Source organism: Cervus canadensis, chromosome 12 (assembly GCF_019320065.1).
Source record: "Cervus canadensis isolate Bull #8, Minnesota chromosome 12, ASM1932006v1, whole genome shotgun sequence".
Lineage (NCBI taxonomy): Eukaryota > Metazoa > Chordata > Mammalia > Artiodactyla > Cervidae > Cervus > Cervus canadensis.
Genome location: NC_057397.1, coordinates 10732586 through 10749302, shown reverse-complemented (window position 1 = coordinate 10749302; position 16717 = coordinate 10732586). Strand labels below are relative to the sequence as shown.

At 49.0% G+C, this 16717-nt stretch overlaps 1 protein-coding gene and 1 pseudogene across 1 annotated transcript; one reads left to right on the top strand and one right to left on the bottom strand.

Moving 5' to 3' along the window:
• The window catches only part of LOC122450879, a 37225-nt pseudogene extending 33745 nt beyond the window's left edge, over nt 1–3480 (top strand).
• Nucleotides 3481–3544: 64 nt separating this feature from the next.
• Nucleotides 3545–4729, bottom strand: LOC122450877 (RNA polymerase II elongation factor ELL2-like). The gene has a single exon (XM_043483230.1). The coding sequence runs from the start codon at nt 4443–4445 to the stop codon at nt 3873–3875; it is 573 nt and encodes a 190-aa protein (XP_043339165.1). The 5' UTR covers nt 4446–4729; the 3' UTR covers nt 3545–3872.
• Nucleotides 4730–16717: the final 11988 nt, after the last annotated feature.

Sequence of the window (16717 nt, the reverse complement as noted above, 5' to 3'; positions counted from 1 at the left end):
AAGGTAGCCATGTGTAATTGACTTCCTGTATTTAAATAGCATATTCAGGAGTGGAAGAGAAGACAGGACAAATTCAAAACCAAAGAGTAAACCCTTGCAAGTGACTGCCACTCCAATTCGCATTTGTTGCTTTATTATAAAGTACCTGTTAACTGATTATTTCTGATTGTTATGTATGTTTAATATGCATCAAATACCTGGGAGAAGGAGTCATGTAAAATTAGAAAACAGCGTTTAAAGGCCTCTTGATGACCCAGCAATCCCACTTTTGGGCATACACACTGAGGAAACCAGATCTGAAAGAGACACGTGCACCCCAATGTTCATTGCAGCACTGTTTATAATAGCCAGGACATGGAAGCAACCTAGATGCCCATCAGCAGATGAATGGATAAGGAAACTGTGGTACATATACACCATGGAATATTACTCAGCTGTCAAAAAGAATTCATTTGAATCAGTCCTAATGAGATGGATGAAACTGGAGCCCATTATACAGAGTGAAGTAAGCCAGAAAGATAAAGAACATTACAGCATACTAACACATATATATGGAATTTAGAAAGATGGTAATGATAAACCCTATATGCAAAACAGAAAAGAGACACAGAAGTACAGAACAGACTTTTGAACTCTGTGGGAGAAGGTGAGGGTGGGATGTTTCAAAAGAACAGCATGTATACTATCTTATGGTGAAACAGATCACCAGCCCAGGTGGGATGCATGAGACAAGTGCTCGGGCCTGGTGCACTGGGAAGACCCAGAGGAGTCGGGTGAAGAGGGAGGTGGGAGGGGGGATCGGGATGGGGAATAAGTGTAAATCTATGGCTGATTCATATCAATGTATGACAAAACCCACTGAAATGTTGTGAAGTAATTAGCCTCCAACTAATAAAAAAATTAAAAAAAATTAAAAAAAAAAATAAAATAAAATAAAATAAAAATAAAAATAAATGCTCAGCTTCCCACCAAAAAAATAAAAAAATAAAAAAAATAAAGGCCTCTTGGCTGTCCACTCCACCTCCCTAAATCTTTGCTGACCTCATAGGATTCTTCAGAATGTCATTGGCTTCACTCTTGGCTTGTCCGTTGAAGATTTTAGCTGTTAGCCCTTCCGCTGCAACTCCTTAACTGTGCATTTTTACCTCTAGCTGGGAGCTTGTATTGCCTTTTGGCTTCTCACAGGACGTGGAGCAGCCTTCAGAGGTGCTGGTCTGACAAGATGTTCTTGCTGCTGCTGGCACGTCGTCTGTGGAGACTGACGCTGCAGATTCTGGCGCGGTACTCCAAATTTGTCAAGGAGGTGAGGGCTGGCTGGTGCTCATCCCTAATCAAGACTGAAATGAATTAAAGACAGGTTAAACTAAACGTGCCAAGATTTTTAAAGCCCATGTGGTCATGAGAGGTTGATGCAAGGGCTATAGTCCAGCTTCCCTAGTTTCTATCCATTTCACTGGACTTCCTTTTCACTCTTGTTTATGTGATCTTTAGGGGCATCAGTTGTCACATATTCATTGCTTTGTCTTTTTGAAAAGCACTGCATTGACCTCATTTTCCCTTAGGAAAACCAGAATCTTTTTATGGTGCCTCCAATACAGAGGCACCATAAAACAGAGATGGTCGTTTTAATGAAGATAATAAAAATATGCATAGTTTTTCCTTAATATTTGGAAATTGAAAAACACCAAATGGCTGAGATTAGAAGGTCTTAAAATTGGTTAACCTTCCCTTCATTTCAGAAACCCTTTTCAGCTTGGATGTATTAGGGATTCACATGCCTATAATGATTGATTAATTTTTGTGCATAAAGCCACAGGAGCATTCATGTGGTCCAGTGCTGAGCACCCGGCCCCACCAGGTCCGCTCCAGGTCTCAGAGATGCCTGCTGCACAGACAGCTCAGTGATAGACACACACCCCGGCCAGTGCAAGGTGATGATTATAAGGGAGCATGAGCGGAAGTGTGGGAAAGATGACGTGGAGAAGCCATCATCCACGGACACGGAAGCACTCTGTCAACTGGAGGAGAGTGTTTCAGTGGAAACAGCACAGGCTTCAAGTCAGACCTTGGCGCTGCTGCTCTTTAATTATGTGGTCTTAGGGAAATTGGCTGAATCTCAGATTCTTCGTCTGTAAAATAGGAACACAACTTCTACATGTGCTTGTTGTGAGGAGTAAAGAGATTTCTTGCCCAGCAAACTGATAACAAAGGTGCCCAGCAGATAATGGTGCTCCATCCAAGTTCCTCTCCTCCTCCTCCTTTGCCTCCCTCTCCTCAGAGGAGTCTCAGTAGAGCACCCTGCCCTATGAAACTGTTCATGAAGATTGTGCAGTTCCTGGGACACCGTGGACTTGATATGATCCTCTGAGGCCTGGGCTTGCTTCATCATCCCCAGCAAGATGCCAGCCAGTGATTATTCTTACACCTAGAATATTCCATTCTTTTCTCGATGCAAGTGGTCTGCTCTTAGGTTTTTTTCCCCTGTAGCAGTCCATTATGCAGAGGACACTTAGGTTGTTTGTATTATTTGAAGCATAATTGAGGTTGAGACTTTTATTTTTTACCCTATGATAATAATTTATTAAATAAATATAGTAAATTGTTTACCTTAAGCAGTTAATTAACTTTTTAAAGCCTAGGATGTTCCAGATCTTAATTTTCCTTTAGTTTTGGGACCTCTTGCTTTCTTTCTGTTACTTAGGTCAAGGAGGGGAAATGCACACAGGGTCACAGTCTGTCCTGTTCCTGTTTTTCACACCTACCTGGAGAGGCAGGGTGTGGTCTCCTTTCCTGAGTTAACTTTCACTTAATACTTTGTCGACAGCTGGGATTTTGTGTTGAGTTACATGCTCATGTATCTTGCAGGTGGAAACATTTTATCGCTGAAATCCTTTTTCAGCTTTTACTCAGGCCCATCTCTAATGAAAGTGCTAAGGATATTAAAAAGCCTTTGGTAACTGGCAGCAAAGATCTTTCTATCACCCAAGGAAATTGCGAAGACCAAGCAAGTGGCCCTTCTGAAACAAAGCCCATCGTCTCCATTTCCAGCACTCAGCTTGTCTGCGTGGTCACAGACCTGGACAGGCTTCAGGAGCAGGCAAGCCTGTGTCACTGAGGATTCTAAGTGTGGGGTTCAGGGTTTTCACTGTCTGGCCTTGTGGGCCAGACACTGTCTAGACTTGTGGGCCCAGGGCCCCTGAGAGACAGCATCCTTTCCCTCCCTCTGGCGTCGCCTCTGCCCCCGACGGGCATGCTGTCCTCCTCGGGTAGCAGCCTGTGCTCTCACTGTCTGGCCTCATGGGGTTTAGACTTGTGGGCCCAGGGCCCCTGAGAGAGAGCATCCTTTCCCTCCCTCTGGCGTTGCCTCCACCCCCTGACTGGCATGCTCTCCTCCTTGGGCAGCAGCCTGTCTACTGCATGCCTGCCTGGAGCCCTGGCTTCCCCTGAGCAGTGACGCCACAGGCCAGGACAAGCCAGGCCCTCATAGCTCAGCTCACCCTGTGGAGCCACGGTCTTTATTATTTTTCTTTTTAATTAAAAAAAAATCATTTATAATGACAAACACAGTTTTTAAGGAAAAAAGTTTGATTTGAAGTACAAACACTGGATCCCCAATATCTAAAAAAAATTATTTCTATTGACAAACACAGGTCTTAAAGGGGAAGAAAGGACCAGAAAAAGCAGCTTCAAAAATGCAAGGAAGCAAAGTAAATGGGAAAACAAGAAGAAAGAAAAAAAAGATAACTCAAGTTTACTAATACTGAAACTTTCAACAGGCAAAGTTTCATTTTTTAGAATTTTGAGAGCAACTCATTTGGAATTTTAAATAAATAAGCTTAAGTTTATTCACATCTTCTGGTCCAAGCAGATCTCTAGTGCCATGACTCTGCTTGCTGTTGGTCAAATTCACCTATTAGTCTCTTGATGGGAGCTAGCTTGTTATGAAGATACTTGCATCTGTATTTTTCTTCGTGGTAATTGGGACTAGACTGCTTTATCTTCTGATATTCTTGTAAGACTTCTTCATGAACATTCTGATACTCTTTTGAGCCTGGAGAAAGGCTCTTTCGCTGTGCATCCAGTTTGATAAATCTTCTAGCCACAGTCTCCATCCTGGCATGCAAGGCCCTATATTCGTCATACTCAGCGTTGAAGTCATCCTTGTAATTCTGGCCTTGCTCGTAGGAGACGATGGCAATATATTTTATCAAATAATCTGGGAGTTCAATTGTTGAAGAAGGCTCTGTGGAGGTAGTGCAATCCTCTTTAACTCCTTCATTGGAATCCGGATTGGAGTCATTCAGCTTGACAATTTCCTCTTCTCTTGTAAGGTCCTCTTCCTTTTCCTCAATCATCTCAACGTCGTGATTTTTTATTTGGTCCTTTTCCTTGTGTTTTTTAGACTTCTTCTTGGACTTTTTGCGAGACGAATGGTTTTCTTCCATAGGCTTTGGACACTTTAGTAGAACTGAACCAGGGGGTAAGTTTTCCAGAGAAGTCCTAGAGGTATATTTGTCTTGCTGGTCCTCATAGATACTACTATCTTGACTAAAACTGTCAACAGGTAGGTCTTGAGTTCCCTGGCCTTCTGGGGTGCTAGGGGAATTGGAGTTAGAATTTACAGTCTGAGGCGGGTTGGAGATAGGCAGGTGGGTTGAAGGCAGCGGTGGAGGAGTAGGGATGGCAGCGGCTGCAGGGGGCGGCCGGAGGCCTGCAGCGGATTTTTCACTGGTGGAGCCACGGTCTTTAATGGGTTGGATTCTAATTGTTTCTAGTCTACTTACCCAGTACTTATGCTTTAAAAGTGCTGAACTTTTAAAACGTCTTCCTATTTCCTCCACATAGGTTTCATGTTCTTGCTTTTACCATTAACAGAACTTTGTTTAGGAACAGAGTGTGTTTAAGTGCTGTGATACATAATTCTGCTTATTTCAGGTTTAAGTGTTTTGTGGTGCTTGGACAAATACTGGATGTGTTGAGCAAAAACATGATCTTTATCATAAGGTTTTTTTGGTATTGAAGGGAGCTACAGAATAGTGTTAATAGCCGTGAAAATACGATTTTCCATGTTGTTGAATTATTTTCTACTGAAAGCACTAATGAATTTTGTTTTCTTCTGATGAAAGTTACTGAAAGTTCCAAGTTTAGTTTTATCATTAATTAATAACAGTCTAGAGTTGTAGGTGCATATAGAATTGTCTCTTCCTTTGATTAGTAAAAAGTAACTGAATATATAAAGTGCATATTTATTTCAGCTTCCAGAACTCTTAGAAACAATCAAGCCAAAACGTGAAGTGATGGGCTTTAAGAATTTTTCTTCTATCTCAGGTAAAAATGAATCTTTAAAATTCAGCAAATCTGTGAATAAGAAATAACTTATAATAGAATTTTAGAGACTAGGATATATTTAATTAGCAGTATTCTCTAGTTGTAAATCCTTGGTTTTTCTGTATTCTGTTCTGTGGTTTTTAACTTCTCTGAATGAGATATTTTAATTCTAATACTTTGATTTGGTTTGGTTTATTGTATATATTGAGCCTGTGCCCCACAACAAGAGGAGCCACTGCAGTGAGAAGCCCCACACCACTAGTTATGGCCCACGCTCACCCAAACTAGGAAAAGCCCACACACGAAGACCCAACACGGCCAAAAATAAATAAAATCGTATTCCTAAAAAATGCATATCTGACAAAGAATCTGTACTGAAATTGTCCAAGAACACTAGAGCAAACAAGCCCATTCATAACTGGTAAAGATTGAAATAGACACGTGGCCACGGAGGGTATACTGATAGTAAACTCTCCTACAGAAACATACTCAAGATACTGGTGGGATGCATGCACAGCCCCCTTTGGAAGACAGTCTGACAGTTTTTTCAGTAACCACATGGGACAAGCACTGAATTCTATACATGACAAGTGGTGGAAGCCAGGTATCTTACCATTGGAATGGGAAGTTACCGATAAACCAAAGGAAAGGTTACAAGATCCATGGAGACATCATCACAAATTACCTTTAACTGAGTATGTTCAACAGTAAGCTGGAATACATGTATATATTTCCAAGTATTGTCAGCTGAGCATATTTACCTCCTACATGGTTTTTTTTTTTTTCATTTATTTTTATTAGTTGGAGGATAATTACTTTACAATATTGTAGTGGTTTTTGCCATACATTGACATGAGTCAGCCATAGATTTACATGTGTTCCCCATCCTGATCCCCCCTCCCACCTCCCTCCCCATCCCATCCCTCTGGGTCTTCCCAGTGCACCAGCCCCGAGCACTTGTCTCACGCATCCAACCTGGGCTGGTGATCTGTTTCACCCTTGATAGTATACTTGTTTCAATGCTGTTCTCTCAGAACATCCCACCCTCGCCTTCTCCCACAGAGTCCAAGAGTCTGTTCTGTACATCTGTGTCTCTTTTTCTGTTTTGCATATAGGGTTATTGTTACCATCTTTTTAAATTCCATATATACGCGTTAGTATACTGTATTGGTCTTTATCTTCCTGGCTTACTTCACTCTGTATAACGGGCTCCAGTTTCATCCATCTCATTAGAACTGATTCAATGAATTCTTTTTAACGGCTGAGTAATATTCCATGGTGTATATGTACCACAGCTTCCTTATCCATTCGTCTGCTGATGGACATCTAGGTTGCTTCCATGTCCTGGCTATTATAAACAGTGCTGCGATGAACATTGGAGCGCACGTGTCTCTTTCAGATCTGTTTTCCTCGGTGTGTATGCCCAGAAGTGGGATTGCTGGGTTATATGGCAATTCTATATTCAGTTTTTTAAGGAATCTCCACACTGTTTTCCATAGTGGCTGTACTAGTTTGCATTCCCACCAACAGTGTAAGAGGGTTCCCTTTTCTCCACACCCTCTCCAGCATTTATTGCTTGTAGACTTTTGGATAGCAGCCATCCTGACTGGCATGTAATGGTACCTCGTTGTGGTTTTGATTTGCATTTCTCTGATAAGAAAGATGATTTTTTGATGCAGGATGGCCGTGATATTCCTTGGACTTCAGAGAAAATTGGTTAAAATGAAACTTTTTTTTTTTTTCTTGGAAACTGCAAAGCTGGTTCTTTTAGCATATGCAGTTGAAAACATCTAGGTTTGTTAGGTCAGTTTTCATTCCACTCCCAAAGAAAGGCAATGACAAAGAACATTCAAACTGCTGCACAATTGGACTCATCTCACATGCTGGTAAAGTAATGCTCAAAATTCTCCAAGCCAGGCTTCAGCAATGCATGAACCGTGAACTTCCAGATGTTCAAGCTGGTGTTAGAAAAGGCAGAGGAACCAGAGATCAAATTGCCAACATCCACTGGATCAAGAAAAAAGCAAGAGAGTTCCAGAAAAACATCTATTTCTGCTTTATTGACTATGCCAAAGCCTTTGACTCTGTGGATCACAATAAACTGTGGGAAATTTTGAAAGAGATGGAATACCAGACCACCTGACCTGCCTCTTGAGAAATCTGTATGCAGGTCAGGAAGAAACAGTTGGAACTGGACATGGAACAACAGACTGGTTCCAAATAGGAAAAGGAATATGTCAAGGCTGTATATTGGCACCCTGCTTATTTAAGTTGTATGCAGAGTACATTGTGAGAAACACTGGGCTGGATGAAGCCTGAGCTGGAATCAAGATTGCCAGGAGAAATATCTATAACCTCAGATATGCAGATGACACCACCCTTATGGCAGAAAGTGAAGAAGAACTAAAGAGCCTCTTGACGAAAGTGAAAGAGGAGGGTGAAAAAGTTAGCTTAAAGCTCAGCATTCGGAAAACTAAGATCATTGCATCTAGTCTCATCACTTCATGAAAAATAGACGGGAAAAATAGTAGAAACAGCAGCAGACTTTATTTTGGGGGGCTCAGAAATCACTGCAGATGGTGACTGCAGCCATGAAATAAAAAGATGCTTACAACTTGGAAGGAAAATGATGACCAAACTAGACAGCATATTAAAAAGCTGAGACATTGCTTTTCCAACAAAGATCCGTGTAGTCAAGGCTATGGTTTTTCCATATGTCATGTATGGATGTGAAAGATGGACTATAAAAAAAGTTGACAGCCGAAGATTTGATGCTTTTGAACTGTGGTGTTGGAGAAGATGCTCGAAGGTCACTTAGACTACAAGGAGACCCAACCACTCCATCCTAAAGGATATCAGGCCTGAATATACATTGGAAAGACTAATATTGAACCTGAAACTCCAATACTTGGCCACTAGATGCGAAGAGCTGACTCATTTGGAAGTTGCTTTGATTTGCCTGTGAGTGTGGGAGCCCTACCTGGGCACGGGGCCTCAGGGGCCATTGCCACTGAATCATGACCTCCACGCAAGCGCATTCCAGCTGTGTGACACTCAGCACGCGGGAAACTGGGAAAGCTATCTTCCTTGGAGGAAGGAAAGGCATCCATACAGAGTGTGTTGTCAGGCCTCTATCTTGCAGCAAATGTTTTGCTTCTCAGATGTCAGACCTGCAGGCCTGCTCTGAGGGCCTCAATTCCCGAGTCAGGGCCCTGGGTCTGCCTGCACATTCTGAGCCTTGCAAACACATTCTTAGGTCAGCTCGGTCCTGCCCACGGGGAAGGAGACTGCGAGAGTGCATCTGAGGGGGCCAGGTGCCATGCTGGGTTCACCTGGCCGAGGGCACCTGGCACCTCCCATGGGCCCCCGGCAAAGGGTGGCACTGGCTTGCCAAATGCCAAAGTGGGGAGCAAAGCTAGCTCTGGCAGAAGGAAGCAAACAGCAACGGGAGGCCTTTGCAAGTAATTGCTGGGCTGCCCCACGTAAGGGCTCCCCATGAGAAAAACGCCAGTTTGGGGCCCTAGGCCTGGGATCCAGGTGGGTGCCCAAGGTGTTCTCCCCACAGGATCCAAGCATGGTGCAGACAGGCCTCAGCCTGGGAGCTTTCTCCTGCAGAGCAAACGTGATGGAACAGCCGTGTGGAGGTTGCCTTGATCTTCCCTGGGAGTGTGCGAGCCCTTCCTGGGTGTGGGGCCCCAGGGGCCATTGCCGCTGCAAAATGACCTCCCAGCCAGCGCTTCCCAGCCAGGGGTGACTCTCAGCCTGTAGGCAGCTGGGGACGACATCGTCCTTGGAGGCAGGAAAGGCAGCCCCAGAGAGTGGTTTTTCAGGCCTCTATCATGCAGCAAGTGTGTGGCTCCTCAGGCGCCAGAACTCCGGGCCTGCTCCCAGACCTCAATTCCTGAGTCAGGGCCTGTGTCTGCCTGCACTCTGTGAGCCTTGCAAACACATTCCTAGATCAGCGCGGCCCTACCCATGGGGAAGGAGGCTGCGGGAGTGCTTCTGAGGGGGCCGGGTGCCATGCTGGGGTCACTTGGCCGAGGGCACCTGGCACTACCCAAGGGCCCCTGGCGGGGGGTGGCGGGCTGGCCCCTGACTTGCCAAAGGCCCAAGTGGGGAGCAAAGCTAGCTCTGGCAGAAGGAAGCAAACAGCAACAGGAGGCGTTTGCATGCGTTGGTGGGCTGCCCCGAGGGGTATCACACTAGACACTGTGGAAATGTGACCCCAGGTCCAGGGTCTAGAGGGTGTCACACTGAATACTGTAGACATGTGACTCCAGGTGCAGGGTCTGGGAGGTGGGGTCACCCTAGAGACTGTGAACATGGGACCCCAGGTACTGGGTTTTAGAGGCGGGGTCACACAGTAGACTGTAGACATGTGACCCCAGGTACAGAGTCTGCGAGGTGGGGTCACCCTGGGGACTGTGGACATGTGACTAAAAGTGAAGGATTTGGTGAGGCAGCTCTCCCTGGAGATTCTGATGTGTGATCCAAGGTGAATGGTCTGGGAGGGGGTCACCATGAAGACTGTGGACTTGTGACTCCAGGTATAGGGTCTAGGAGTTGGGGTTACCCTAAGACTGTGAACATGTGACCCTGGTACAGGGTCTGAAGGTGGGCTCATACTGGAAACTGGAGGTGTCACCCCATGTTTATGGCCTGGGGGGTTACCCTGGATACTGCAGGTATTTGACCACAGGGACAGGATCTGCAAGGAGGGGTCACCATGGAGACTATGCGCATGTAACCCCAGGGACAGGACCTGGGAGAGGTGTCACCCAGGGGACTGTAGAAATGTGACCCCACGTGCAGGATCAGGAGCAGTCACCCTGGAGACCGTTTAAGTGTGACTGCAAGTTCAGGGTTGGGAGGTGGGATCGCCCTTCAGACTGTAGACATGTGACCCTGGTCCAGGGTCTGGGAAGGTGTCACCCTGGAGCTTGTGGACATGTGACCCAGGTGCAGGGTCGGGAGGGTTTCACCATGGAGACTGTGGACATGTGACATCAGGTGTAGGGTTTGTTTGGGGAGGTTACCCTGAAGACTGTGGACAGGTGATCCTAGGTACTCAATCAGGTGTGGTGAGTCACCCTGATCTGTGGACATGTGATCCCAGGTACAGGGTCTAGGAGGGGTGTCATCAAGGAGACTGTGGACATGTGACCCCAGGTGAAGGGTCTGGGAAGGGTTTACCCTGGGGACCGTGGAAGTGAGAAGCCAGGTGCAGGGTCTGGGAGGATGGTCATACTGAAGACTGTGGTTGTGATACCCCGTACAGAGTCAGAGAAGTTGGGTCACCCTGGAGAATGTGGACATGCGACCCCATGTGCACAGTCTGGGGGGTATTGTCACCCTGGAGACTGTGGTTAGGTGACCACAGGTGCAGGGTCTGGTAAGTGGATGTCACAACGGAGACTGTGGGCGTATAACCCCAGGAGCAAGGTCTGGGAGGGTTGTCCCCCTGGAGAGTGTGCACATTTGACCCCAGGTGCTGGGTATATGGAGACGGGTCACCTTGGAGACTGTCGACATGTGACCCCAGGTGCAGGTTCTGGGGAGGGAGCTCACCTGGGAGACTGTTAGACATATGGCCCCAGGCACGTGGTCTGAGATGTGGAGTCATCCTGGAGATAGTGGACATGTGACCCCAGGTGTAGGGGCTGGGAGGGGAGGTTCCCTATAGACTCTGGTTGTAAGACCCCAGTACGGGACAGGGAGGTTGAGTCACCGTGGAGAATGTGGATGTGACACCATGTACAAAATATGGGGAGTATGGTCACCCTGCAGACTGGACATGTGACCCAGGTACAGGGTCTGGGATGGAAGTCGTGCTGGAGACTCTGGACATGTGACACCAGGTTCAGGATCTGGGTAGGGCTGTCACATAGGACATTGTGGAAGTGTGACCCCAGGCACAGGGTCTGGGAGGGTGTCACTCGGGAGACTGAAGATATTTCTGCCCAGGTACAGGGTCTGGGAGGAGGGTCACCCTAAAGACTGTGGACATGTGACCCGGGTACAGGGTCTGGGAGGGGGATTCACACCGGATACTGTGGACATGTGACTCCAGGTACAGGGTCTGGGAGGTGGGTTCACACTGGACACTGGACATGTGACCCCAGGTGCAGGTTCTGGGAGGGGTGGTCACCCTAGAGGCTGTGGACATGTGTCACAGGAACAGGGCCTGGGAGGGGGGTTCATACTGGACACTGGACATGTGACCCCAGTGCAGGGTCTCGGAGGGGGGTCACCCTTGAGACTGTGGACATGTGTCCCACGTACAGGGCCTGGGAGGGGGGTTCACACTGGACATGTGACCCCAAGTGCAGGTTCTGTGAGGTGGTGTCCCCCTGGAGACTGTACATGTGACCCTAGGTACAGGGTCTGGGATGCGTGGTGCCCCTGAGGACTGTGGATGTGTGATTCAAAGTGCACGGTTTGGGGAGGGGGCTCTCCCTGCAGACTGTGGATGTGTGATCCAAGGTGCATGGTATGGGAGGGGGTCACCATAGAGACTGGACCTGCGAATCCAGATAATGTGTGTAGGACTTGGGGTTACACTGCTGATTATGGACACGTCACCCCAGGTGCAGGGTGTGGGGTCACTCTGGAGATTGTGCAGGTGTGACCCTAGGTACAGGATCTGGGGAGAAGTGTCACCCGAGAGCTTTTGGAAATGTGACCCCAGGTGCAGGGTCGGGTGGGGATCACCCTGGAGACAGTGGTCGTATGATCCCGGGTGCATGGTCTATGAGGGAGTCACCATAGAGACTATGGACGTGCGACCCCAGGTTCAGGCTCTGGGAGGTAGGGCTACCCTGTAACGTGGATGTGTGATCCTAGTTGCTCAGTCTAGGGGACGGGGTCACCCTGGAGACTGGACGTGTGACCCCAGGTACAGTGTCTGTGGAGGGGTGTCACCTCGGCACTATGGGAATGTGACCCCAGGTCCACAGTCGAAAGGAGGTCACCCTGGATACTGTGGACATGTGACCCCAGGCGCAGGGTATAGGAGGTGCCATCGCCCTGTAGACTTTAGGTGTGGGACCCCAGGTGCTGGGTCTGTGAGGTGGGGTCTCCCTGGAGACTGAGTACACATGTCCCCCATTATAGGTTCTGGGAGGTGGGTTCATTTTGGGGACTATGGACGTGTGACCCAAAATGCAGTGTCTGGGGAAGAGGCTGACCCTGGAAATGTGGACGTGTGTCCCCGTGCATATGGTCTAGGAGGGGGTCACCATGGAGACTGTGGGCTTGTGACCTCAGGTGCAGGGTTTGAAAAGTGGGGTCACTCTTGGGATTGTTGACAGGTTACCCCGGGTGCACAGTCTGGGATAGAGTCACCTTGGAGACTGTGGACACGCGACCCTAGGTGCAGGGTGTGGGAGGTACTGTCACCTCGCACGCTGTGGTCATGTGACCCAAGGTGCAGTGCCTGGAGGTGGGCTCATCCAGGAGACTGGGACCTGTGACCCCAGGTAAAGTGTCTGGGCTGGTTCATACCCCTGTAGACTCTGGACATGTTACCAATGTGCAAGGTATGGGAGGGGGTCACCTGTAGGAGACAGGACTACTTAAAGGCCTGGCAAAAGAGTTAAGCAATCTTGCTGAGAGGACATGACTCAGCATGTCACTCCTGAAGGAATCCAAGAAGGAACAAAAAACATCTTGAAAGCAGGATGTACTCCTGGGGGTGGAAAGCCATCAACAGACTGTTTCTTTGTCGCCTGTGAGGCACATAAACATTAACTAGGTCTTTGTCCCTGAAGCAGAAAAACAGGGATTAAAAAATGCTAAATATTAATTGCACAGGATTATCATTGAAGGCCACCCGGCCTGCTATGCTCCTGTAAACACATGAAAGCTAGTCTCAAAAAGTGTAATAAAGCAGACATGAGATCAGTTTGGGCACCTTCACCTCATGGCGGTGCTGGTCCCCTGATCCCCTCTGTAACTTTCTTGAATGTTTCTCATCTTTTGCCATGCCATGCTGTCAGGAACCTGTGCTGCTGAGTTGGACTCAACAGTCACCATGGAGACTATGGACGTGTAAGCCCAAGTACAGGGATCGGGAGGGGTAAACCTGAGGAATATGGACCCCAGGTGTAGAGTGTCGGAGGTGGGATCACCCTGAGACTGTGGACATGTGATCCCAGGTACAGGGTCTGGGAGTTGGGGTCACTCGGGGACTGTGGGCATGTGACCCCATGTGCAGATTCTGGGGAGGGTTCTCACCCTGGAGACTGGAAAATTACCCAAGGTACATGACTGGGAGGTAGGGTCACCCTGGAGATGTGGACATGTTCCCTCAGGTGCAAGGCATGGGAGGGTTTCACCCTGGAGACCGTGGATGTGAGAACCCAGGTGCAGGGTCTGGGAGTTGGGGCCACTTGGGGGCTGTGGACGTATGACCCCATGGGCAGAGTCTGGGGAGGGTGCTCACCCAGGAGACTGTGGATATATGATCCCAGGTACATGGCTGGGAGGTGGGGTCACCCTGAAGACTGGACATATTCCCTCAGGTGCAGGGCATGGGAGGGTTTCACCCTGGAGACTGTGGATGTGAGAACCCAGGTGCAGGGTTGGGAAGTTTGGTGACCCTGGAGACTGTGGTTGTGATACCCAGTACTTGGTCAGGGAAGTTGGCTCACACTGGAGAATGTGGACCCCAAGGACAGAATCTGGAGATAATTGTCATCCTGGAGACTGTGGACATGTGACACCAGGTGTAGGATCTTGGAGGGGTTAACAGGAGACTGGACGTGTGACCCTAGGTGCAGGGTCTGTGGGGAGTCACCCTGGAAACCGTGGACGTGTGACCCCAAGTACCGGGTCTTGGAGGCAGGATCACCCTGGAGACTGAACATATGACACCAGGTACAGGGTCTGGGAGATGGGGTCACCCTGAGGACTGTAGATGAGTGATTCAAAGTACAGGATTTGAGGAGGGGGCTCCCCCTGAAGACTGTGGAAGTGTGATCCAAGGTGCATGGTATGGGAGAGGGTCACCATAGAGACTGTGGACCTGCAAATGCAGATATAGTGTGTAGGACTTGGGGTTACCCTGCTAATTGTGGACATGTGACTCCAGGTGCAGGGTCTGGGGTGTGGGGTCACCCCACAGACTGTGAAGAGGTGACCCCAGGTGAACAGTCAGGAGGGGGAACCCTGGGGACAGTGGTCGGTAATCCCAGGTGCAGGTGAACCCCAGGGAGGGGTTCACCATGGAGACTATGGATGTGCAACTCCAGTTATAGGGTCTGGGAGGTGGAGTTACCCTGGAGACTGTGGACACATGATCCTAGTTGTTCGGTCTGGTGGATGGGGTCACCCTGGAAACTGTGACCACATGTACAGTGTTTGCAGAGGGGTGTCTCTCTAGACACTGGGGAAGTGCGACCCCAGGCCCTGGGTCTGGGAGGTAAGTCATGCTGGACACTATGGATATGTGACACCAGGTGGAGGATCTGGGCAGGTGAGTCAACCTGGATATTGTAGAAGTGTGCCTCCAGGTACATGGTCTGGGAGTGTGTCACTCTGAAGACTGAATACATTTGACCACAGGTACAAGGTCTGGGTGGGGGCTCACCCTGAAGTCAGTGGACATGTGACCCAGCTAAAGGGTCTTGGAAAGGGTGTCACCCTGGAAACTATGGCCATGTGACCACAGGTCTGAGAAGATTATCACAGCAGAGACTGTGGGTATGTGACCCCAAATACAGTGCCTTTGAGAGGTCACCCTGGGGACTGAAGACATGTGACCTCAGGTACAGAGTCTAGGAGGGTGTCACCCTGTAAGGTGTGGACATGTGACTTCCTGTGTAGGGTCTGAAAAGTGAGGTTACCCTGGATACTGTGGACTTGTGACCACAGGTACAGGGTTTAGCAATGGTGGTCACCCTGGTGACTGTGGACATGTCATGCCAGGTTAAGGGTCTGGGATGTTTGTTACCATGAAGACTGGACAAGTAACCCCAGGTATAGGGTCTGGGAGGATAGGCTACCAAGGAAACTCGAAATGTAACCCTCGGTACAAGACCTGGGAAGGTTGTCACCAAGGAGACTGTGGGCATGTGACCCCCAGGTGCAGGTACTTTGAAGGGGTCACCCTGGAAACTGTGAACATGTGACCCCAGGTGCAGCTTCTGGGGAGAGGTCTCTCACTGAAGACCGTGGATGTGTGACCCCCTGTGCAGAAACTGGGGAGGGTGCTCACAAGAAAGACTGTGGACATGTGACCCCAGGTACAGAGTCTGCGAGGTGGGGTCACTCTGAGACTGTGGGTGTTTAATAAAAGTGCAGGGTTTGGGGAGGGGGCTCTTCTTGGAGACAGTGGTGGCGTGACCCCAGGTGACTGGTCGGGGAAGGGATCACCAAGGAGACTGGATGTGCGACTCCAGGTACAGGGTCTGGGAGGTGGAGTTACCCTAGGTTGTGGACATGCGATCCTAGTTGCTCAGTCTGGGGGGATCGGACCACCCTGGAGACCGTGGATGTGTGACCCCATGTATAGTGTCTGCAGAGGGGTGTCACCCAGGACACTGGAAATGTGACCCCAGGTCCAGGGTCGAGAGGGGCTCACTCTGGATACTGTGACCCAGGTGCAGGGGCCACAAGGTGGGTTCACCCTGGAGACTTTGGCTGTGAAACCCCAGATGCAGGGTCTGTGAGGTGGGGTCTCCCTGGAGACTGTGTACGCAGGGCCTACAGTACAGGTACAGTTTCTGGAATGTGGGTCACCCTGGGGACTGGGCGTGAGGCACAAAATGCAGTGTCTGGGGAAGAGGCTGACCCTGCAAAGTGTGAACGTGTGTCCCAATGTATATGGTCTGGGAGGGGGTCACCATGGAGACTGTGACATGTGACCACTGGTGCAGGGTATTGGAAGTGGGGTCACTCTTGGGATTGTTGACAGGTTACCACAGGTGCATGGTCTGGCAAAGAGACACCTTGGAGTGTGTGGATGTGCGACCCTAGGTGCAGGGTCTGGGAGGTGGTGTCAGCCTGTACACTGTGGTCATGTGACCCCAGTTACATTGTCTGGAGGTGGGCTCATCCAGGAGACTGTGGACATGTGACCCCAAGTAAAGTGCCTGGGAAGGTCTGTCACCCTGTAGACACTGAACATGATACCAAGGTGCAGGGTCTGGGAGGGGGTCACCCTGGAGAGAGTGGACATGTAACCCCAGGTGCAGGGTCTGGGAGGGGGATCACCATGAGGACTATGCACATGTGTCCCCAGGTATAGGACGATGAAGAGGTGTCACCCAGAGGACTGTAGAAATGTGACCCCAAGTGCAGGGTCAGGAGGCAGTCACCCTGAAAACTGCTTGGGTGTGACCCCAGGTGCAGGGTCTGGGAGATGGGGTTGCCCTTCAGCCTGTAGACA

Excerpts from the sequence above, each read along its gene's own strand:
- LOC122450877 (XM_043483230.1), bottom strand. The coding sequence starts at position 4,445 with ATGGAAGAAAACCATTCGTCTCGCAAAAAGTCCAAGAAGAAGTCTAAA.